The following is a 24,289-nucleotide window of genomic DNA, read 5'->3' on the forward strand; positions in this document are numbered from 1 at the left end:
ACCAAACTGAAAGTTACATCCATTTGCTCGCAGGATAGTCGCTTTTGTATGATGGTTGTAACGACTGGAAGATGAATTTATATAAGTATTGACGGCTTTCTCAGTCCCAAATCACTAGGCAAACGATTTAATTCTAAAATTGCCCGACGTTTCGGCCGTTTTTGATGGCCTTTTTCAAGGGAAATTTAGTCAATTCGTTTTTATCGAGTACGTTGATTACCAACGGTAAGAAGTTTAACAATTTTAAACGGCTTTAATTGCTTCGCGGATATTTGCATTTGCTAGTCGATAACAGTCACAGACTCTCTGGTTGTACACTTGCTTGACAACGGTCAGTAGAAATTGAAGGCCATCAAAAACGGCCGAAACGTCGGGCAATTTAAGAATTAAATAGTTTGCCTAGTGATTTGGGACTGAGAAAGCCGTCAATACTTATATAAAGTCGCTTTTGTATGTTGATATTATTGAACCAAACAGTAATCATGTAACCTAAGTGAATAGTTAGAAATGGATTTAGTCTTATAAAACATAATATTTTGGTCTAATCTAGCGCCAACAGCCGGGGGCGCTAAATCATGATGGAATTGCGAAAAAAAACGTGCAATTATTTTATGAAAAATTAATTTCATGAGTTTACTGTTCTTTACGTTTCGTCTTAGACACGTCAGTGCAGAGCAGTCCAAATTGAACTGCTTATTGTAAACTTAAACAGTTCAGCTTGAACCGCTAAGCAGACGTAAAGTTAATGTTACTTGCAAAACACATTTATTTAGTACCGAAGTACCACAGTTTGAAAGACAGTGCAAAATCAGAAAAAGCGAATATAACATCGATTCGAATAGCAAGTTTTAATGATTGATGATCAATCAATTACCTATTAGTCACATTAGTTTGCGATATCCGCAGCCAGAAGCCCCACAAGTAATGTTCAAAAACCATAAAAATTTAACTGTCATTCCGGTTTGAGTGTTTGATATCTACCTAGATTGACTCACGGAAAAAATGATTCAAATGGAAAGTCTCATAATGCGGGTCGGTTGCTTTAAACCCCTAAGTGGTCGATATAGACCCCTTGGGGTCGATATCCTTTTTGCGGGGGTTGACGTAAACGAAAACTGACTATGGGGTTCGACGAGATCTAGAAATCGACCTCCTATTGTTTTATATAAGTTGTTATTTGAAATATATTCGATAAAACTGCAAGGATCAGCCCCATGGGGTTGTTCGAGCCGTTGATGTGGAACAAGGCAACCAAAATTTCTAATAATTTACAATCAAAAAGTTGAATTAATCCGAACCAACACCGAACATCATTTGTCTTGATTTGCATTTGTTTTATAACCGACGAAATTACACCATTATCCCAAATGCATGCAATTATATCTTTGTACATACTTGCGATTTCGATAATTAAGCTTCTCTTCGCCAAGCTTGTGTTCAAGTTTTTTATGCAAGCAGTTTTTTAGCGTTGATTTTCTCTACCATTCTGCGATTTCGGTTGAAGCGATGAACTATTTCTCATTATCAATCGAGTTCATCTAATATAAATTAGAAATTAATCTTAAGCACTCAAAATTTATCCAAAGGTAGTTGTCAATTTCTCATGGGGAAACGACATAACATGGAATTCCGAGCTTGCATGACACAAGATCAGAGCATACCAAATTATGGGCTGAGACCAGTGTGTTTTAGGGCGTTTTAAAAGGCTATTTCCACGTTACAAATCTGATTTTCTAGGAAACGGTGACGAATATCAAAAAACCCAACAGACAATCTCTTAGAAATTTAGTTTAGATTATTCTGTGAAAAATTTAGAATGATTGTTTGACTTTAGCGGTCGGGAAAGTCTTTTTTCGGAAGGAAGAGTTGCATAGCTGAAACAGGGCAACTTTCAACTTGTTCATTGAAAACCTCGCTTTCAAAAGCATGGATCAAAAATCTATCCTGACAATGTCTAGATAATTTAGTTTAGATGCGATTAGGGCATAAAAACATATATGTTGTCGCGATGAAAATTAAGTGAAAGTTATTTTTGTGGAGGTAAGTCGGTTTTTATGTCGGCGCCATTTTAGTTCCCTGGTAACGTAACGAAACATGAAAGAGAAATAAAATCGGCTCAGAAAGGCTGCCAAACAAGCGGTAGCTTTATTGGATTTTATGTGATGTAGTCAAACTTGTAACCGAAAATATCAAAACTTTCTTGGCCACCCGGCCACATCGAGAGTCATTTTACACATTTACGAGAGAGCATGAAGAGAAATGTAATACGCACAGCGAGCGACACGGTTTTACGCTGACAACTGGCATCAGCCCTTGAAGCTTCAAATCGTTTTATGGCACGTTTTTGTCTTGCTGTCTAGCAACAACCTACCTCTAGCATGATAGGAATAGGACTGAAACGTTAGCTTTAATTTCGCTTCTATTTATAGATTCGCGTGCTTCCAACAGCTTCGCTTTTGCATCGATTGACCAATCAGAGCGATGCTCTCTCTTTGATACATCGCTTACTCCTTCAAAACCGTCGACTATGGCAGGGAAATCCGGTATGCCGGAGATTTTTTGCAGACAAAATAGGACACTGCTAGCTATTAATCAACATTTCAATGATATACAATTGAAAATACATGGCTATGAACATTCAAATCAATACGTAGAATTATTTCCTATCAAATGATGAAATAATATTAATAATTGATACAAAACAGAATGAGCTGTAAGTGTTTAAAACCTGACCACATTTCTACGTGTAGTTTTTCTTGAATTTCTGATTTGCACCCCTATATAGAAAATAAAGATGTGTTCCACATCAAAAAAGTTGTGTTTATTTGACCACACGCAGAAATTGGTAAGTATTCTACATCAATATTAAAAAAGTAAGAAATTGAATTTTCAAAAGAATTTGTTGATGGGGGTCTGAGGCCTAAGTTCATTTTAGTAAAGGGGTCCATGACCCAAAATAGTTTGGGAACCCCTGCTTTAAACTCTACATCGCAAATTTCGAAATCCAGTTCATGGTTCCGGATTGGAAGTAATTAAAATACTAAATTTATCAGATATGGATAGATTGAACATTTCCAATCGAAAGTATTATGGTGCGATAAATCGTGTTTGTCTGATTCATGAATGTAAAAATGGTCATGCAATGATATAGTTGACAACAGGCAAAATGCGATATCTGCAATTCGTAGATCTTAATAATTGATCAACTAACCAACTTATTTCGATTTTACCGGTTTTGAATCCAAACATTGTGAAAGTGATTCGATATTACATTAGTTTGCTTTAGGCCATGATGATATCAGTGAACATTTGTCAATGTAATATTATACCGTTTTCGTTTTAGAACCTACACGCGGGCGAATGGGAATGATAAGTATGTAATATGCATCTCTAAAAAATCGACATATCACAAATAGTGAATAATATTCATATAACGCCAAAAATCAATATCATTGACCAACCCCAATTATATAAAGAATCATCAGATCAATATAGTATCAAGTACAGCAAGAACTAAAGATAAATCGATACGAATTTTTTCTAAGAATTTTGTTTCCCTTATTTCCAGTACATCCGGGGTCCGGTAAAACTATTTTTCACTATTTTCAATCTGCAACTAAAAGACCTATAAATCGAAAAAGTATTGAACTGACTTTAGATTTTAACTTTGAGCCCAGTTTAGATTTTGTTTTTCGTTTATTGCAGCGTCACTTTCAATGACGTTTCGAAAATTTTTAACATTCATCACTCTGTATTTTCGGAAACAAAAATCGGACACCGAAAAAATTGAAGAATTCAAGCATTCATTTGACTCAAGCTCATGAAAATCATCTATGAGGATATATTGCAGAATTCAACGAACTGAGTCGAATGTTATATCACTTTTTCCAATATTTATGAGTCGAGTTTTAAAGCTTTTGCCTCACCTTTCTTTGTTCGAATGAGGAAAAGCGCAAAATCATATTGAAAAATATTTATTTTCGATTTAAAATTACTATTTCGATAAAAACTTTAAACAATTTAAATAGGAATTACTTAGGAACGTTGTCAAATTTAAAATTTTGGCCGTCATTTCCAAATCAAAAAGCAAATTATTGTTTTCAAAAGCATCTTCAGGTATGTGAAATTGGAAAATATGTTTGTTATTGCTGATTGAATTGAAGTATAGAATTACTTGTGTTGAAAGTCAAAAACATGATCGACTAAAGTGTTTGAACTCTTTTTTTCTCAATTTTCTAGTATAGTTTTACCTGAAATATAACGGCCCTTAATATAATATCTGGGCTTGCTATAATCTTAATAAAATCTGAATATTTGTTTCTGATTTGGAATTATATTTGTAACATAATGAGATATAAATATTAGGATCGTATATAATTTCGATAGAATCCTGTTATGCTCGGTTGATCGGGAAGTCTTGGCATTACATTCCTTTTGTGGAATTTGGCCTTTCTGTTTCAACAGACCTCGCAGCCTATTCTTAGTGTACAGAATCATTGCGTGGCTAGGTGCTATGGATCCTACTGACACTAAGAACCCTTCCAGGTCGGGACTCGAACATACGACAACTGGCTTGTAAGACCAGCGTCCTATGCATTGAACCGCCAACCCGGAACTAACTTTACATAACTGATTTCATATTGGAAAGCTGATGGTAGTTTATACCCAAAGAAAGTTTTTGATTTTATTCAAGATTAAAAAAAAATTCTTTCAAGAGTCATTACACCACTATGGGAATAAAAAACGATTTTTATATTAGTTATTAATATTTTTCACAGTGTATATTTCTTTTAAATGAAAAACTTTTCAAACTATTTCCTACTACTTCTTCTTCGACACCATTTTTGCACAAACTACCGTTTCCTAGTTACCACGATTTGAAGAAAGTGCATGCAAAATTACATACGCCCTCTAAAAATCTGTGAAATTGGTCTCTGCAATAAATGTTTTGTCATACTGAAAACGTGTGTAAAGTTTCATTCGAATCGGGGGATGTGAAGTATGATGACTTGCTTATCATTTCTGGAATTACTATTACCGAATGATAGCCGAAATTCGCAAGAAAATTTTCACGTTGTTGATTTTTTTCAAATCGTATTATCTGAAGTATTAAATGCCAGCATTAGATTTATGATTCTAGATAGTGACTTACAATTTATGGTCTATTTTTTATATTTAAATCTATTGATGAATGAGTTTGAAAATTAAATTTGTGATCGGTCGTGTCTCGTACACAACCCTGTATTTTTTTAAATTCCTGACTTTTCCTGATATTATGCAAACACAAAGCACATTCCCAACTTGACGTTTTGTTTTTCTCATATAGAAAGGTTATACAATCACTGCGAAAACCGACTTTTGACCCGAGGCAATGAGGGCTGAATGTCATATCCCATTCGACTCAGCTCGACGAACTGAGCAAATGTCTGTGTGTGTGTATGTGTGTGTATGTATGTATGTATGTATGTGTATATATAACAAATAAATAGTCACTCGATTTTCTCGGAGATGGCTAAACCGATTTTGACAAACTTAGAAAGGTCTCATGGTTCCATACGAAATTCCTGAATTTCATCCGGATCCGACTTCCCGTTCCGTAGTTATAGCGTAAAGTGTGTTCAATGTTGTACAACGTCACTTAAACCGGCAAAAAAACCGTAAAAAACGTTGTAAACTGGACTCAAAACCGTTATTCTCCATCTTAGGCTCAAATGAAAGGTCTTATGGTTCTACCAAAAATTACTGCATATTTTCGGATACAACAAACATTTAAATCGTTATTTAGAGTGCGATGGCAAAATTGTAAAAAACCTTCAAAATTTGAATAAAACTAGTAGAGTTTGTACGTCATGTTAGTTGGTGGCCGTACGAACCGACTTCGATTATACCGGTTCTCGGGTTCCGGTGCCGGAAGTGCATATAATAGTGAGCCCATTTCGTTTTTTAAGGATGACCTTTGCGAGCAAAGTACTAGTAAATGTTATACTAGTAAATGCACAAGCAACTCCTTACTTTCTTTCAAAAATCGAAGAGAAAAATTTTGAATAGAATGCCACAATATTTTACATGAGAAAGGCACCATTACACCACTAGGTGGATTAAGCAAGGTTTTTATCTTTGTTATCATAACGCTCAACCCTTCTAAAGCGTAGTCACGTATACTGGGATTCTTTGCGTACCGTTTTCATACTCGACACTGTGCCCATTATTATTTGCATCGTTGAATTTAACAGAATCTTACACCGGAAGTTGCAAATTTATCGTAGTGCTTGAAAAATGCTTCACAGATAACATGTATTAAAAGTAAAAATATTAATTTTCTATTCAACTCTTCCCGGGATAATTCAATCAACCAAACTATTTTCATTTTCACTTGTTAAGCTCAAGTTTGATTATATCGTACTTTTTTGGGTCAGAAACAATCGAAAAAAGTGCTACGATTATCAAAATATCGTTCAACCCATTCGCAGAGTGAAACAATTGTACTGTAGCGACTTGCGGTTGCTTGTTTGGAATGCCCTTTTTCCTGCAATGGCTTACCAACAGAAACCATTTCAAAGCTGTAAGGATATCAAAATTGCCCTCCGGTCGGTCGTTAGTGAAGCGGTAAAAGCGAATAAAAAGCAATGCAACCACCACTCTATCCCATTCAGAGTGCAACGAGCGTTAGTTATCTCGAAAAACTAGCTCTTACGTGAATGGGTCTCGCTACCTCCACCCCCCTTCCCGGCACCACAGCGCCATCTCCATCCCACACGATTGCACTTCGTTCGAACTAGTTATTGCGCCAATAGGGAAACCATAAAAACCCATCGCTTCCGCCCATCGCACTTTTACAAAATCCTCGCGAGTGGCGTTCCGTGCGTGTATGCAGGTGCGGTATGTACACTGAAAGACGGCCGTAAAAAGCAACGATGTAAGCGAAACACTTACCTTTAACAGCAATCGAAACAGTTTGCAGTACTTCGAGCTTTTTGCGATTGGTTGAGCTTTGGCCGACACACTTGTACGTGCCGGCGTCCTGGTAGACGACGTCCTTCAGCGAAAATTGGCCGGTCGGCGTGGAGATACCGACGCCGAGTCCCTTGAGCCGGGCCGTTATCGGATCCAAATGGGACCAGCAACCGAGTGAACCTGCGGATGTACGCAACATATACATACAGATGTAAACGTAGGAAGTCAACAACAACGAAAACAAAAAAGTGGGACAGGAATTTCCGGACCAATAGGGTCCGGGGTCGAGCTGTAGAATTTCAAAAAAAAAGGCGGAAAAAAGGCATGTAGTTATGATGTATGGGGCAATTATGGGAGTGTTATTGCATTTCAGAAGCAGTTTAATTGCCATGCCGGTGGCGGTCCGGTAGTCCTGCCGACGGTGGCGGAACCGACCCGAATGGCAGTAGGAAGCTAGATGGCAAAACGGTTTCGGTTCGGCAGCTGTGGGCTACCTACATTCAACGGACTGTTGGATGGTTGTGGGCCAATTTTATGACAAATAGCAGGGCTGGCTAGGGTTGCTAGGGCAGTGGACTTTGAAGTGTTTCAGGTCAATTCATTCGTACGCGCGGATAATTCCACAACAGGTCACGGTTACGAGTGAGTAGCCTGCACAGAGATACGGCTGTCATAAGCGACAATCCGGCTTTTTGACTCCTGGGGGGGGCTTTTCACAATTTAAAAAAAAAAAACAGTGGTATGACTTTCTGGTTGTATGTTAAATTATGGAAACAATTGAGCTTTACAACAAAATTGTTTTATTCCACCTAGTGATGTAATGATTCATTTTTCATATTACTCTTATTCTCATATAGAAGGTGCATTTGATGAAAAAGGAATTACGAAAATGTTCTAGTCACAAACTGGAATGAATAGCAAAACATTACCTTCGCACGGAAACTTTACACGAAGTTGCTCATCCAAATTGGGTTGCATTTTGATGGAATTCGTCGTTTATAAGTACCGGAGAATATTCGAGAAAAGAAATTATTGAAATTTCTACCAAAGTACGTGATATGACAGGTGATACGGTGGAATGAGCACACCCTCCGTTGCTTTCGGAACAATCATCATGAGAGTGTGCCTTAATAAGCATGTTTTGTCATTCACAGTAATGCACAAAAAATCAACTTTGTTTTGGCGTGATTTAGCATCCTGCCGCTACGCTTGAAACATATTGGAGTGGATTTGAACCAACGGAGTCAAATTTGATATAAACCCCCATCAGAACTTCGCCCATTTTAAAAACGTTGGCCAATTATGAAGACGAAACTTCATAAACATCCCCAAATTCATTTCCCTCGCGTTTCGCCTTCGGCTCATCAATGTTCAAATCAGTTCAAATTAAGCCGCCATCTCCGCCCAACAGGTCAATTTGAACCGCTAAGCAGACTGAAAGTTCACACAATTTATGTGACACTCTATCAGAAAAAATTGGCTCATAACGGTACGTTCCCCATATTTTCGGGGATTTGTGCCTTGCCGTGACTTTTCATCATTTACCTGAATGATGGTGGGAAATAGAGGAAGGTGGTCGCAACTTACGAGACGAAGAAACCGCTTGCGAGAGTAATTAGAGCTCCTTTCCACATTGGGTTAAAAACCCAAGAATATCTCTGAGTTTCAGTTGCTTGAACATAGGTTCTTCAATGTAAAAACAACCAAAAACCCGATACCGTAGTTGAGATACTGCAGGGCAGTTACATATTAGATGATATGAAGTCCCGTAATCGAATTCACAAAGATCGCATGAAAATGATTCAGCAAGATGTATGGTAGCCATGTGATAATTAAGTTTACAGTGACCAGTCAGAGCCTTAACCAGAACACCACAATAGCGTTTCGAGGAATGTAAAAGATTCTTTGAAATTCTAGGGCATGGATTTTTCAAGAATATTTTTGTTTGACGACAAGTCTCAGAACTTCGCCAGTAGTTTGCATGCTCAAACGGAGCTCAAGACAGAGTATTTTGTTTTATCCAGCATTTGGAAATTGGTAGTGCTGGTTCAGGACCTACAAGGTCATTTTCTGCTCCCACTCTGGCCAGTTCGTCCGCCCATTCATTTCCAATTATGTTGGAATGACCAGGTACCCAGACTAGATTTACAGCATTGAAAATCTTCGATCTGAGTACGGCAATCGATCACAACGTGAGTCACCCGAGCCAAGCGCTTTAATTGCACCCTGACTGTCGAAACAAAAATCTATTATTTTATCAGATATGCCTTGCTGGAGGGTACACTGTACTCCACACATGATTGCAAAGATCTGTGCCTGGAAAACGGTGCAGTATCTACCAAGTGAATACGATTGCTCCAACCTCAATTCACGACAGTAAACACCCGCACCAGCTTGGCCCTCCATCAGTGAACCATCAGTGTAACAAACTACATGTTGTTGCTGTAGTGTTTCCATAAATCCAGACAACCCCTCCTGTCTAGATGGAATTTTTATTTGAATAGTTCTATACGGGAAACTACATGTGATTGTTAAGTCGCTAGGGGCAAGAAAAACATCATCCCATATAACTAATTGGGAATACAGACGTGTATGACCTATTTTTGAATATATTGAAGGTAACTTGAAGTCTATAGGCACAAGCGAGTGCTTTTTACTTAAGATGTACATGAAGTGGTCTTATATTGAGAAGAGCTTCCAGAGCAGCGGTCGGAGTTGTGAAAGTTGCAGTCATTGCCACAGTGGTCCGAAACCGAAAATTAGCGTGACAAAAATATTTTCACTATTAAATATTAGTTTTTTGTAGTTAGTGTTTTCACAAAAGTTGTTTGTAATCGAATGGCGCTCCTTTGGATGAAAAATGTTACTACGGTGGTCCTCATTTAGATTGAAATCTGAAATCTAACTTTCCTAATTGAACTCAAAAATGATTTTGTTGTAGAATAAAGTTAGAGGAAATTTCATTTTGAGCAACTTTGCTGAAAAAAGCACCTCTCTAGCTTTTTATTTGATCAAGTTACATCAATTTTCCCGAATAAAAGTAGGGTGGCTGGTGAAAATTCACTTTTTTTGTTCTAACTTTTTTGTGAAACGTTATATAGAGAAGTTGTTTTCAGAAGAGTTGTTGAACTATTTATTGCGCACAATTTTGCTGAACCAAACTTTTTCATAGGAGCTACCAGTAAAAAGCTATGATTGTTTTTTTTCATAAAAAAATAGTCAAGCTTCAAATATCAATATTTATTAGATGCCAGATCGATAAAAATGTATTCTATGCGGTTTCTGAAAGGTCATAATATAAGTAAAAATTTAAGAAAAAAATGGAAGGGCTTAATTTTTTTTAACTTATTTAAATTAGTCTTAGAAAAAACTTTCAAAAAACTCAAAACCATTGCATAACTCTTATACGCCTTAACGTATCAACATACTTTCTTTAGCAAAATAATAGTATCAAATTAGTTCTACAAGTGTTCCGTACACTGTCCATTCGAGAAATGAGACACACAAAAACTACAGCCGAAAATAGATTGCAGAACAATTTTAATCAATTTATTACCAAATTAACTACTTCAATTGAGTTTGAGCAACTCATGATTAGAGATACTGTGTAATATGGTTATTCCGAACTAGTTGGCCATGATAAATCTATGAACAGAAATTGATTTACAAAAACCTTACGGATTTGATGATTGCTAGTAAGAGTAATAAGTTGTATCCGAATGCTGAAGAAAGTTTAATACTCAGGTAGATTATTTTGATGAGGTCAATTGATCAATAACCGGAATAAGATAAACGTCGACGAATTTCAAAGTAACACTGAGAAAATACGAGCTTTGTATGTATCGTTGTATGGCTGGTATCCACTATCATCAACTGAGCATAAATTGTTGGTACACGGAGTCACGCTAATTAGGTAGGCGATTTTAACTATTGGTATGCTTAGTGAAGAAGCTCAGAAGACTCGAAATAAAAGTATACGGAACTTCAGAGAGCACAATGCTAGAAAATTCAGCAGAATCGTGAGCATTGAAGTTGTATTTGAAAGGCTTCTGTTAACTTCAGACCTTATCTTGGCATTGTCGAATAAACAAAATAGGAGAAGTTCAGAAGACTTACCATAACAAGCAAAATATTTTTATACAATACATACCAAACCGCCATTAACTGTAGTCCTATATTTTATTTTGAATGTTAACGATACAATTATTGCGATAACGGAATCAAAATTAATTGAATCAGTTATTTTGGTAATAAATTTAATAAAATTGTTCAGCAAAAAATTCTTTTTCGGCTGTAGTTTTTGTGTTTCTCATTTCTCGAATGGGCAGTGTATGGAACACTTGTATAGAACTAATTTGATACTATTATTTTGCTGAAAACAGTATGTTGATACGTGTGAATTTTATAACTATTAATTGAAAACGGAATTACCCAGAGCGGTATGGTTCTTACCTGTATGGTTGTTCGTGGTGAAATGTGCAAAGCAATTCTGTTACAGCTTACTTGACCTGGTGCAATGATGTTCACCGCAATTTGTCATGGCATACTATGCATTAGTTGTCATAAACTCGTTTGCACCCACACATCCACCCTCTTCTAAAAAAATTGGAATACCAGTTCTCTTAGCTTTACTTCTAATAAATCAAAATAAAAACAAATAAAATAATTTTATAGGTCGATATACGAGAATTTATGTCAGTGAAGGCATAACGTTTCAGTGTAATCATACAGTTTTACTCAAGTTTTTAGACTTTTCGCAATGCACAGATTTTATTTTTTTAACCCTTGGCATCCCTGGGTGTATCTAGTATATCCCTTAGTGGTATATCGCTCAGATCCACGATGTAGAATTAACACCCCACTCGTACGCGACGGGCAGATTTTCCCCAGACAGCTGGCTATGTCTGCCAGCCATTTTTGCCGGATTTCTGCCAGAGTTCCGGCAAAAGTCTGGCAACAATGCAACGCAGAGAATTTTGCGTAGCGGTTATTAACGGTTCTTTTCTGTCGGATTCTTGCCATACAAGATTGGCAGAACCGTTTCGAATCGGTTCTACATTTTAAGCGTCTTAGTTTTATTTTTTCAATAAAAGATACATATGAAAGGCAATAAGATATTGCCCTTCATATATACTAATCATGGAAAATGTTATTGCCAATAACATTGCTTTCTTACTACCAAACCTACCCATTTTCAATCTAATTTACCCCGTCTCAAGATTAGTTTCTTGTACGTACATGCGGGATTGACGAATATCGAATGAAGTCGAATAAAAAAAAAAAGAAAGAGGAGGGAAATAAACAAGACACGTACGGCGAGATAATGACACAATTTCGTCTGGACAATTTTGACAGCAGCCGGAATGCAGCCAGCCTTCTGACGGTTGCCAGAATTCCTCACAAGCGGGACACTTCGAAAAAATTCCGGTGATTATATATTTTATTAAATGCACATTAATGGATTGTCACAGTACACGCAATTTTACGTGCAATAACATTCAATATTGTATCTAAAATTCCATGATATGAAACTCATTGATATAAAAAGAAAGTAATGTTTGCGACCGCTGTGACTTGAACCGCGAATAATCGGATCACAAAGTACGTCCATTGATCGACTGAGCAACATAAGCATACATTTGCTAGGCTGATAAATGGTACATTTAAATTCATACTGTCTTACCCGCACATTACAATCGAATCCAGTAAAATTCATGCTAATTCAACATTAAGCCATTACAAATGAAATTTTTCGTCATTTGACAAATTAGGACTTTATGAATACACCTGTAAAATTCAAACTTTTTTTTGTGTGTGGTGTATCATGATGGCGAAGCAAAACTTCTAATTCAGTATCTGAAGCACATGCTCGAAATGCACGGCATTACTGAAATCGTTGACTTCTCGTCCGTCTGATCAACAGATGCGTCAAATGTCGTCTCATTCTCTGCATTGCTCGCACCGCTCAGCCATCGGACATATGTTCCGTTATTCTCCATATATCTTGCGTTTAGCACCTTTTTTGTGGTCTGGAATTACACGCAAAAATATGCGCGTGAGATTACTTACGAAGCAAATGTGCGCGATCTAAAAATCCGCTTTGCAATGCACGATTATTCAAATCCGCTTTTTTATTTGCACGGCCACGTTGCCTGCTTCCTTTTGTGCGCGACGTTTCCGGTCCGCTTATTTACATATAAATATTTGCACGACCTTCCTGGTCCGCTCTGTGATGCGAGATTTCGAGAAAACGCCATTTTTATTAAAATTGCGCGATCTTCCTGGTCCGCTTATAATGCGCGACCATAGTGATCCGCTTTTTCATTCATTTTTAACATTACGCATATTCTTAGCGGCCATTTTCTTTTCTCAATATAGTAGTAGATAGTAGATAGTACGATTTTAGCCGAATATTGGTACATATTTTGAATTGCTTTGGGTGATTCCGTTTTCATGCGGGATGGTTCTGACAAACTGCTATAAAAATTATGACTCCTGGCAGGATCGTCATTGTGAATATTATAACTATTAATTGAAAACGAAATCATTTAGAGCGGTACACTACTTACCTGTAAGGTTGTTCGTGGTGAAATGTGCAAAGCAATTCTGTTACAGCTTACTTGACCTGGTGCAATGATGTTCACCGCAATTTGTCATGGCATACTATGCATTAGTTATCATAAACTCGTTTGTACCCACACAATACGTTAAAACGTTATGCAATGTTTTAGAGTTTTTTGAAGGTATTTTTAAGACTAATTTAAATAAGTTAAAAAAATAACGCCCTTCCAATTTTCTCTTAAATTTTTACTTATATTATGACCTTTCAGGAACCGCGCAGGATATATTTTTATAGATCTGGCATCTAATGAATTTTGATATTGGAAGCATGACTAGTTTTTAATGAAAAAACAATCATAACGTTTTACTGCTGGCTCATATGAAAAAGTTTGGTTCGGCAAAATTGTGAGCAATAATTAGTTCAACAACTCTTCTGAAAACAACTTCTCCATATAACGTTTCACAAAAAAGTTAGAACAAAAAAGGGATTTTTCAGGAGCCACCCTACTTTTACTCGGGAAAATTGATATAACTCGATTCAAATGAAAAGCTAGAGAGGTGATTTTTTCAGCAAAGTTGCTCAAAATAAAATTTTCTACAATTTTATTGCATAACGGAATCATTTTTGAGTTCAATTAAGAAAGTTAGATTTCAGATTTCAATCTAAATGAGGACCACCCTAGTAACTTTTTTCATCAAAAGGAGCTCCATTTGATACAAACAACTTTTGTGAAGACGTTAACTACAAGAAACTAATATTTAATAGTGAAAATATTTTTGTCACGCTAAATTCCCGTTTCGGACCATAGTGCAATGGTAGCATCACACATACATACATACATATAATATCTGGTGCTTTCGGACCCGGAGGTATAGCCGAAGTTAATTCGTATATTCAGCAACTATTTTGTCTTATAAACTGGATCACAGACCTTACTCTACTCGAAGAACTGAGTAAACGACAGATTTCAGGTCGATTTTTCAAATGATCGCATAACAGTTCTGTAAGGATACACATTGATTATTGAATAAAAAAGCGAAAAAAAAACAACATATTTTGACATTTTCGATATATTGTAGAAAAATTATATTTTAATGCATTTCATTATATTGAAGAAAATCCTAGTTTCTGTGAAACGCTCGCACTTTGGACTTGACATTCTTCATTAAATTCTGCACAGTTACTTTTGTTACTTTCCTGGTGGCAGCTGTCCAGTTTTTTTAACTACTGCATGTTTTGGGATACTGTACCTTCCTTCCGAAAGTGCCGCTTAACAATTGCCCAATACCTTTAAATTGGCCGAAGATCAGGGTTCGGTGGGTTGATGTCCTTTTCCACGAATTGTACATTATTTTATGACAACCACTGCAAAACGGAGTTGGCGTAGTGGACTGAAGCCAAGTCCGGCCAGAAGAGAGGAGGAGCTTTATGCTTTCTGTAAAGTGGCAGCATTCTCTTCTTCAAACATTATTCCTCGTACACCTTGGCGTTAATTGTGCCCTTCGTGAAGAAAATCGACGACCGCAAACCACAGGTACAAATTGCTTGCCAGACCAACACCTTCTGCCCAAACTTTTCCATCGCCACCGTGATGTCAGCGTCGTCCAGGTCATGGTATACCGATTTCGTATAATATTGCGGTACGGGCAGCGCACCAGAGTCTTCCTTGGCGTAGGTTTCGTCGTCGATCAGGATGCATCCGTCTTTATTCTGTAGAATTCGGTTATACAGTTTTCGCGCTCTTGTTTTGGCCTGAACTTGCTGTACCAGGGACTTTTTCGGCACCTTCTGCTGCTTGTACGTTTTCAGGGAGCTCCGAACTTTGATCCGTTGAATCATCCCGATCATTCACGTACCCAGAGGGGGGGTCCGAGGGGCCCTGGCCCTTTCCCGAAATCAAAAACAGATATTTAATTTTTAAGAAGATCTCAGACATGTGTTACAAAAATAACAAGACAGTAAACGTAAAGAAATGTAATACAATAACAGTTCCAGTGAAAAAGTTTAAAGTGTCTGTTAAAACACCCGTAAAAAGAACACCGAGAGTTAGGTATACCAGCAATCTTCAGTAACATTAGTTTTTTATCTTTGGTCCCTTCCCGAAACGATATCTTGGGTACGGGCCTGATCCCGATGCTGGTGTTGAACTGCTTGGCCAAATCCCGCGTCGACTCCTTTGAGTTTTTCCTGATGTACTCAACCACTTTTAAGTCCCGGCCGGGCTGACTGGGACCCGTTTCCTACCGGATCGGGGCAAATCCTTCATGGAAAGGGTCTTACCGAACTTCTCGATAATATTTTTGACACTGGTGTGGTGCACTTTCACCCGTTTTGCAATTTCATTGTTCGTGACACCATTTTCTGAGCACCAAGTGTGCAGAATTTTTTTTCGCGTTTCCGGATCAATTCGACTCATCGTTGAAACGATAAACCGTACCGAAACCAATCGATTGCGCAGCTGTTATTGACATGTAAACAAACATGTCACCGCAAAACACGCTGCAAAAAAATAATCTCATCATATCACGGTAAATTGATTGTTTTTGTCGTTTTCACTCGTTTTCACTTGACCCAGGGCAGTTTCATCAAACAAACACTTTTCCCAAAACAGTGTTGAATTCGCACTTAACAACGGGGGTTTGAACAAACGTAATATAAAAATCAGGTTCGAAACTGCCTCGATTTTCAGTTCAACAACGTTGAAACTAAGTTCGAAACTGGTTTCAACCAAACAACTGTTTGACAACAGTTAGGGTGGAAACTGGGTTAGGTTTGGCATCAAGCGAAAACGACATTAATAAATCCATTTGTTGTTGCAATGCAGCGATTTCCTAGAAATCCTGATACAGTCAATCTTTTCCCTTAGGTTGAGGTCCGCTGTATGCCTCGTAACGTTGAAACGAATCCGGTAATGCGAAATCGAAACGAATCTTGATAAACTGTAAATTCTAGTTGATAGACTTTCCACCAAATAACTCGGTGGTCTACTCACGGTAATCACGATTGCTGTTTGTTGCCGTTTAAAATTCCGCCAGTGTGCCCCGTAAATACCGGCAGATAAGAAGAAAACGGGTCGACTGAGCGCTCCTGTCGGAAAGTAAACGGTGTAGGGACTGCGTTAGTGAAAAGTTTCACTTCACAAGTTGTGTGGCGTACCAAGTCGGAAGCGTATCTTATCATCTGCGCCGGCAACTGCATGTAGATTAATCCAACTAGATAGTAGTTTTTCTCGTTAGTTTGCTATTTTGCGCCGGAGGTGGCTGGTGATGGAAAAGTTAAAGATTAAGTTGCGGTGGCATGAGACGTGAGAAGGAAGAAGTAGCAAACTTGCTTCACGTGCACAAAATCCCTCCGGAGTTTTACCACTCATGTCTAGGCAGTCACGGACGTATCATTGGAGGAACGGAACCGGCCGGAATTGGAAATACCAACCAACCAATTAACACATGTTCGAGTCAAATCTGTCAATAGTTTTCGGGTGAATAATTTTTGCCCATGAAACCCGATGCGGTTCCGTAGGTTTGCATTCTTTGAAAAATATTAAATGAAGTTCAGTTTCATCCCGCGCCCGTTCCTTGCTACGACACCGCACAAAGGAAGCATTCGTATGAAACCATACCGACAGTCATGCAGCAGGAAATATCTGAACACAATCTAGCACACCTGACTCACGGCTTCGGCTGGGAATGGCATCTGTTCCGGCGTCGGCAGCAGCCGCAGGCATGTAGTGCGACAGGAGATTTGATTGTGCTGTTTCTTGATGAACAAGGAAGGACAAGAACAAGCGGACGGGACTACTCGAACAAGGAGACACAGGAAAACGAACAGCACTGTTCGGGAGATTAAATTATCTATCACTTACCCTGCGGGCACTGGAGCGTGACGGAACCGCCGAGTTCCACCTCCATTTGGCCACCTTTGAAGTTATTAGCACCGTTCTGCAGGCTGGCTGCGGCCGAGGTGGCGGACGAAGACGACGACGACGACGACGATGAGGAGGAGGACAGAGGAAGATCCTGTTCCACCGGTTCCGATGTGACATCGACCGAGTCGTCTGCGAAGGAAATGGAATACACTCATTCATGTCAATTTTTCGACTATCAAATAACTTACATCGCACGCTCAGGTAATAGCCAATGCTGGAGTACTGGAAGTTAAGATGCCGCGAGGTACACTTGTACCACCCGGAGTGTTCCCGTCTAATCGAGCTGAAATTGAGGAATCCGTCGCCGGTCTGCGGTACCGGCGTTTCCCCGTCGTCCTTCTGCCAGACCGGCGTCGATGGTGGGTTCGAGTCGACGTCACATTTGAGTGATACTTCAATGCCCTCTCGTAGCGGGTATCCGAAACCGGGCGTTCGCGTGATGGCAAATGATGGAGTGTCTGGGAGGGTTGAGATTAAAAGGGGATTTTGTTAGAACGAGCTGCTGTCACTTTTTGCTCTGTTTCATAGTTTTTTTTTGTTTCAAATTTTCTCCTTGTTCAATCTCAGTCGGAGCTAATACTTACACTGCACATCCAGTAGGATCGAGGCGTTTTGACGCATTTTCAGAGTCGGATGTTCCATGACGCAGAGGATGCGAGCGTTGTGATGCACACGAAAGACGGCCGGAAGTTTTGCTTCCGAAATAGCACCAGTGTTTATTTTGTAGGATTCCTTATCCTGGCGTTGGTGTCAGCGGTGTTAGGGGAAAAAAATAAGTAAAACATGAATTATACCACAAAGCTAGTGGGGATGTGCAACTTCATAGGGCGACGACTATTTTTCATTGAAGTTTGTGAAGTGCTCAAACAATCTATTTTCTACTATTCATCTATTTCATAAATATTCATCGCATTTGTTGTACGCTTCTTTTCGAATGATCGGTTTGGAAGCTAATTTTACACTTACGTCAACATTTTTTTTCAGTACTTCAAGTGCATGGAATTTAACGGCGAACGTAACCAAAGGAACGTACTTCTTAAGGGGCGGGTAAGGTCTAACACTTTTTAAGAATCTTTTTTTTTCCTTTGTATTTTCTTATAGTAAAACATTTTAAGAATATTCTGTGAAAGTTTCAAGCCTATCGGAGTAAAACTCTGAAAGTTATGACCCAAGAGTTCTGCTTCGATTGGCGATTCTAAACTTCGACAAAACATTCCTGAAATATGATTTTTTCGAAAGTGTTAAGGTACGATTACATTAGCTAGTTTATCTGCACAAACTTGTGCAGTTTGACTGTATCATAGTGTAATCAGTTTGAAGTTGTCTGCAAGCAGTCAAAATCGGCTTGACTATCCATCTGTATGCAGTCAAAGTGTGCAGATTATCTGTGACAATGTGATCACAGTGTGATCATAGTCGACAGACAAACAGTTCATGACTGTACAGACAAATTTGACTGTTTCTGAAACTGTTGTGCAGAAGTTGTCTGCCACAGATTCTATGACAACCAAAAACTTGTTTATTTCATCCAAACACAAAGCAAAACGTTCCAGCACCAGTGTGAGAAGTGAGTACACGTTTTTTTTCCCCAAGAGGGTTGGTTTCGTGATCAATTATTTTCTAATGTGTAGAAACCAGATAGTAATAATAAACCTGTTTTAATCCACCTAGTGGTGTATTGATGGCTTTCTCGTATTACTCATATTCTCACATTCTCATATATGTGGTATTCCTCGAAATAATTTTTATTGCTTCTTGAAAGAAAACAAAAAAAAATTAATACAACCAACAACCAACAAAATGAAACAGTGTTGCTATTGCAGGTACTTCTGCAACCGGTGTAAATGAAGTCGGTTCGAATGACCATCTGTTAACATGACTTACAAGCTGTATTGATTTTAGTCAATTTTATAGGATTTTATATGATTCGGCCATCGTACTTTAAACGACGGAATAAATTTTAAATACTTATAATTTAAAGAAAAGGCAAGAATGAAATTTCAAACACTTGCATCCGCGCAAAGCTCAGAAGCTCAGGAGTTTTGCCTTTTATTAGAACCTAAATTTGTGAATATCGGTCAAGCGACCTCTACGAAAAGTAAGTGAGTTCCATTTTTGAGTATATGACCACTATTTCAGGTACAGGAAGCCCGGAATCAGGATAGCCCAAGGCTCTTTGGTTATGATGCTACGGCTCTTTAGTTCTATACACAAATATTGTTTATTTTACAAAAAAGTAATTAAAATCGACCGAAGTCGATTAACGAGTATTAGACTCCACTTCTATCTCTCAACCACGTGTACGAACTTCTCACCGAACCGCGTTGTCAATGTCGTCATTTCCGGTCGAAATAATGAAGCTTATCGCATATTTCGTAGAATTCTTAATAGAAATTACTACTGAATTTTCCGAGCTCCTCCTTCACGATAAAGTGCAATGGATTTCCAGAAGCATAGTACTGAAACGTTTTGCTTTGAATTTATATGAAATAATTATGAACAATAGATAATGAATTAAAGAAAAAAGTATTAACTACTCCAAATTAAAAAATGCTGAAATTTACTCATTTGAAATTTTTGTGAATATTTACCGTGTTTCCAATAGCTTGTCGTTCGTTCATTAGTTCGATAATTGAATTGATTACAAAGCGTTTGGTAATAAAATTGTGGATCTGTCAAAATCTGAACTTTGCCCCAAAGGGAATTTATACCGATATATTCTCGTTGCAGTTGAAAACTGGAAAATACTTCCAGCGACAATGATTTTTATAACGAGCGACGTGGAATATATTTTTTTTTATAATAAAATTTTTATTCTGGCCTTTTGGCGTAAAAGCTTTACGTGGCCGATTGGCTTACATTTTTGTTACTTAAAATTTTTTTTTGCTATTGGATCTCGTTGTCACCCTTTTTCTAGGGGGATATGAGTTCCCATTTCCATCCAACGAGGATCGTCCGCGGCTTATCTCATCATACATTGCTTCATTGTCGGTGTTGTGTGTGATTTCCGTTTTCTTTTCGTTGTCCTTGTTGATCGTAGTCTTGAGCTTGTTGAGAGTTGCTGTAGATGCGCCTTGTTGTACATTGGTTGAAGTTGCTGGTTGGTTGGAGGGTAAGTTGATAACTGCAGCTGGTGTACTTTGTTCTATAGGGGATACTAATGGTTTCGTTGAAGCGGATGCTTCATTGTTGTTGGTGACTGTTACAGGTGTACTGGAGTTGCTTGGGATTGCTGTGAAGGAAGCACCGTTGTCCTTCGGTGTAGTTGTCTCCTTGTCCAGTTTATCACATGGCTTACCGTAGTGAACAGCTTTTTGGCAATATTGACATGTGTCCATCTGTTTGTCATAGGTAACAAATGATTTGCACGGAATTCTTGTATCTTGACCGAAAATCACATAAGAAGGTATAGCCTTCTACAAGTGTATGCGTAATGAACGTACGCCATTTAGAATACCGGGGAAAAAATTCTTCCACTTTTCTTTCTCGATAGAGAGAATATCTCCGTATTGGGACATAATTTTGCGAATATATGAATCGGTGACGCATTAGGGAAGATCATGCACACGCATTTCTATAGCACTATCTTCCATATATACTGGAATGTTGTACTTAATGTTCTCGTGCTTCACATAGTGCACAATGTTATTGTCTTTTGCTAATTGAATTGCATCTAACTCTTTATGAAACTGGATGTAAATAATATGATTTGTCTTATTGCATTGAAGTAAATGCACACGTTTAATGTCAAGATGCATTTGCTTCTTAAGCAAACCTTCAAGTTCTCGTATCGAAGGTCGAATTTTGCACTGCCCGAAGTCAACAACAATTGTATTCTTTCGTATCGGCGGTAGCTTTTGTTCGTTTGTTGCACTCATGTCGAGGTCGTTCTATTGTTCACTACACAATACTGTACTTGGTATTCTCTGTTCCGAACGTAAGCGGTTTTGTTATATCGACTGACTTGGATGAGATATACGAGCGAACTGACGTGGAATATATGATGTTGCAAGTACCGCGCTTTATTCGTGTAGAGATGCACTAGTATGCGCACTCAGTCGGTGTTGAACAGTCGTTCGCACCGCACGCGTATAGCTCTTGGCTCCTGGAATTTTTTTCTGGCTACCTAGAGTTTCATTGATTCAAGGCTTCAGTCTTTTTCAAGGCTACCTGAATCACTAACTAAGTGACTAAGTGATACAAAGAGTGATATTAGAGTGACTAAGTGATACAAAGAGTGATATTAGAGTGACTAAGAAATTAATCAGCCTTTTTTAAGGCTAGCTAGGAGTCTAATCGAAGACTAATTTAGCCTAGTTAATTTAATTTAAAATTTCATTAATTTCAAAAATGCCTGCGTCCAACCGGAAAGGCAACAAGCCTAAGGCTAAAAATAATTCAATACGGAATAAATCACAATCCGTTATTCAACATTTTTCTAATAACATTCACGATCTTATAGAATCTGAATGTAAAAATAAAAGACAACGGACGGATTTCCCTTCCGTTGATCCTATGCCGTCTAACAATATTTACGAGATTCTTCCTGAATCCGATTGTAGCGACATAGAAGAAAATTCTTCAAAAATTCCCAAAATGGACGCTTGTCGTTCTGGGAAGAAACATCAATCTATGCCACCAGTGACGGTGATGATTTCCGACTTCAAAGCATTCCGTACTGAGCTTTCTACTTTTCTCCCGGAAGTAAAAGTCTCATTTCAAATCGGACGAAGAGGAGAATGTCGAGTCTTGGTGGATGGATTGGAAGATTACGAACGTCTTATTCGATATTTGTCCGAAAAACTTCATAAATTTTATTCATATGATATAAAATCAGACAGACCCTTCAAGGCTGTCTTGAAAGGATTATCAAATGATCAAAGTATTGATGAAATTAAAAATGAACTAAAAGAATTGCTTGGTTTTGCCCCTTCCCAAGTAATACTTATGAAAAAAAGAGCGAATGGTACTTCTAAACCACGCTCTGGAATTTCCCATGAACTTTACCTAATACACTTCAATCGAAGTGATGTAAACAATTTGAAAACTTTAGAAAAAGTACGTTTCATTTCCCACATTAAAATTCATTGGGAACATTATAAACGGCATAATCGTATTGCTAACTTAACGCAATGTCGTCGTTGCCAAGGCTTCGGTCATGGAACCAAAAATTGTCATATGGATATACGGTGTTTGAATTGTGGTAAATCGCATTCGAAAGACGTTTGTCCAATGAATGAAACCACTGATAAATTTTCATGTTCAAATTGCAATGGAAATCATAAATCCAATTATTTGAAATGTCCTGTCAGGGAAAAAATTTTAAACGCTCGTTCGCTTAGACAACAAGTCAAATCAACGACCTTAAATTTACAGAATATACCTGAAAATTCTTCTAAGGCACCTGCCAATTCGTCTTCTAACGAAAACAATTTATTGACAGGTAGATCGACCTCGTCATCATCTTCTTCTAATGTCAGTTATGCTGGTATATTAGGTAGAAATCTATCTCCTATTTCTTCTAATGTAAATAATCAAAACACAGGACCGCCTTGCAGTTCTTCTTCTAACGAAAACAATTTATTAATAGGTAGACCGGCCAAATCATCTTCTTCTAATGGCAGTCTACCTACAAATATTCCTTCAATGCCATTCGCTTCTTTAAATGAAGTCGATTTAGGCGATATAACTGAAAATAAAATGATCTACCTACAAGATCAACTTTTTCAAATGATCATCCAAATGAATTCGACTTCATCACTTTTTGAAGCATTTCAAATCGGATGGAAATTTGCAAATAATATTATAATGAATTTAAAATTTAACAGTGATGTTAAATAATTATTTGAATATTTTAAATTGGAATGCTCGATCTTTGAAATCGAGCGAAGATGAATTTTATAATTTTCTCAAAGTTCACAAAATTCATATTGCCATTGTGACAGAAACTTTTCTTAAACCAAATGTAAAATTGAAAAGTAATCCACATTATGTGGTTCATCGATTTGACAGGTTTACTGGAATTGGTGGTGGAGTTGCCATTTTTGTCCAACGGCAAATTAAACATCGAATTTTACCTTCTTTCAATACTAAAGTTATTGAAAGCTTGGGAATCGAAGTTGAAACCATTCATGGAATTTATTTCATCGCTGGAGCATATTTGCCATTCCAATGCACCGGCGAACAATTAAATTTCTTTAAAGGCGATTTGCAAAAACTTACAAGATATCGATCGAAATTTTTCGTAATAGGGGACTTAAATGCTAAGCATGTCCAGTGGAATTGTAGGCAAAATAACAGTAATGGTAAAATACTTCATAATCAACTCTCAGCTGGTTACTTTACAGTTCTTCATCCCAGTAATCCTACTTGTTTCTCTTCCGTGAAAAACCCGTCTACAATTGATCTGGTTCTAACAGATCAAAGTCACATTTGTAGTGAACCGATTACTCATGCTGATTTTGACTCAGATCATCTTCCTGTAACATTCAGACTTTCCAACGAAGCTATAATTAATCCAATTAGTTCTATTTTCAACTATCATAGAGCTAATTGGTTGGATTACAGATCTCACATTGAAAATCATGTGGATCATGAAACTATTTTAGAAAATTCTGCGGACATCGACACAGCAATTGATAATTTGAATCATTATATTATCGAAGCTAGAAATCTTTCAGTTCCCAAAGCTCAAACTAAATTAAATTCTCCTATCATCGATGACAATCTTCAACTGCTCATTCGGTTGAAGAATGTTCGTCGACGACAATATCAACGTTCTCGTGATCCTGCTATGAAAAACATAGTTAAGGATTTACAAAAAGAAATTAAACATAGATTTACTCTTT

The 24,289-nt window shown here is 37.7% G+C and overlaps 1 protein-coding gene across 1 annotated transcript in view; it reads right to left on the minus strand.

The window, feature by feature from the left end:
* Nucleotides 1–24,289, minus strand: part of LOC131435955 (uncharacterized) — a 335,189-nt gene that overhangs the window by 41,900 nt on the left and 269,000 nt on the right. The window contains exons 5-8 of the mRNA XM_058604264.1: nt 18,026–18,179; nt 17,630–17,899; nt 17,379–17,570; nt 6,934–7,134 (exon numbers count right to left, since the gene is read on the minus strand). Coding sequence (XP_058460247.1) covers nt 6,934–7,134; nt 17,379–17,570; nt 17,630–17,899; nt 18,026–18,179 — 817 coding nt within the window. The remainder of the gene's footprint in view (nt 1–6,933; nt 7,135–17,378; nt 17,571–17,629; nt 17,900–18,025; nt 18,180–24,289) is intronic.

Source organism: Malaya genurostris, chromosome 3 (assembly GCF_030247185.1).
Source record: "Malaya genurostris strain Urasoe2022 chromosome 3, Malgen_1.1, whole genome shotgun sequence".
Taxonomy (NCBI): domain Eukaryota; kingdom Metazoa; phylum Arthropoda; class Insecta; order Diptera; family Culicidae; genus Malaya; species Malaya genurostris.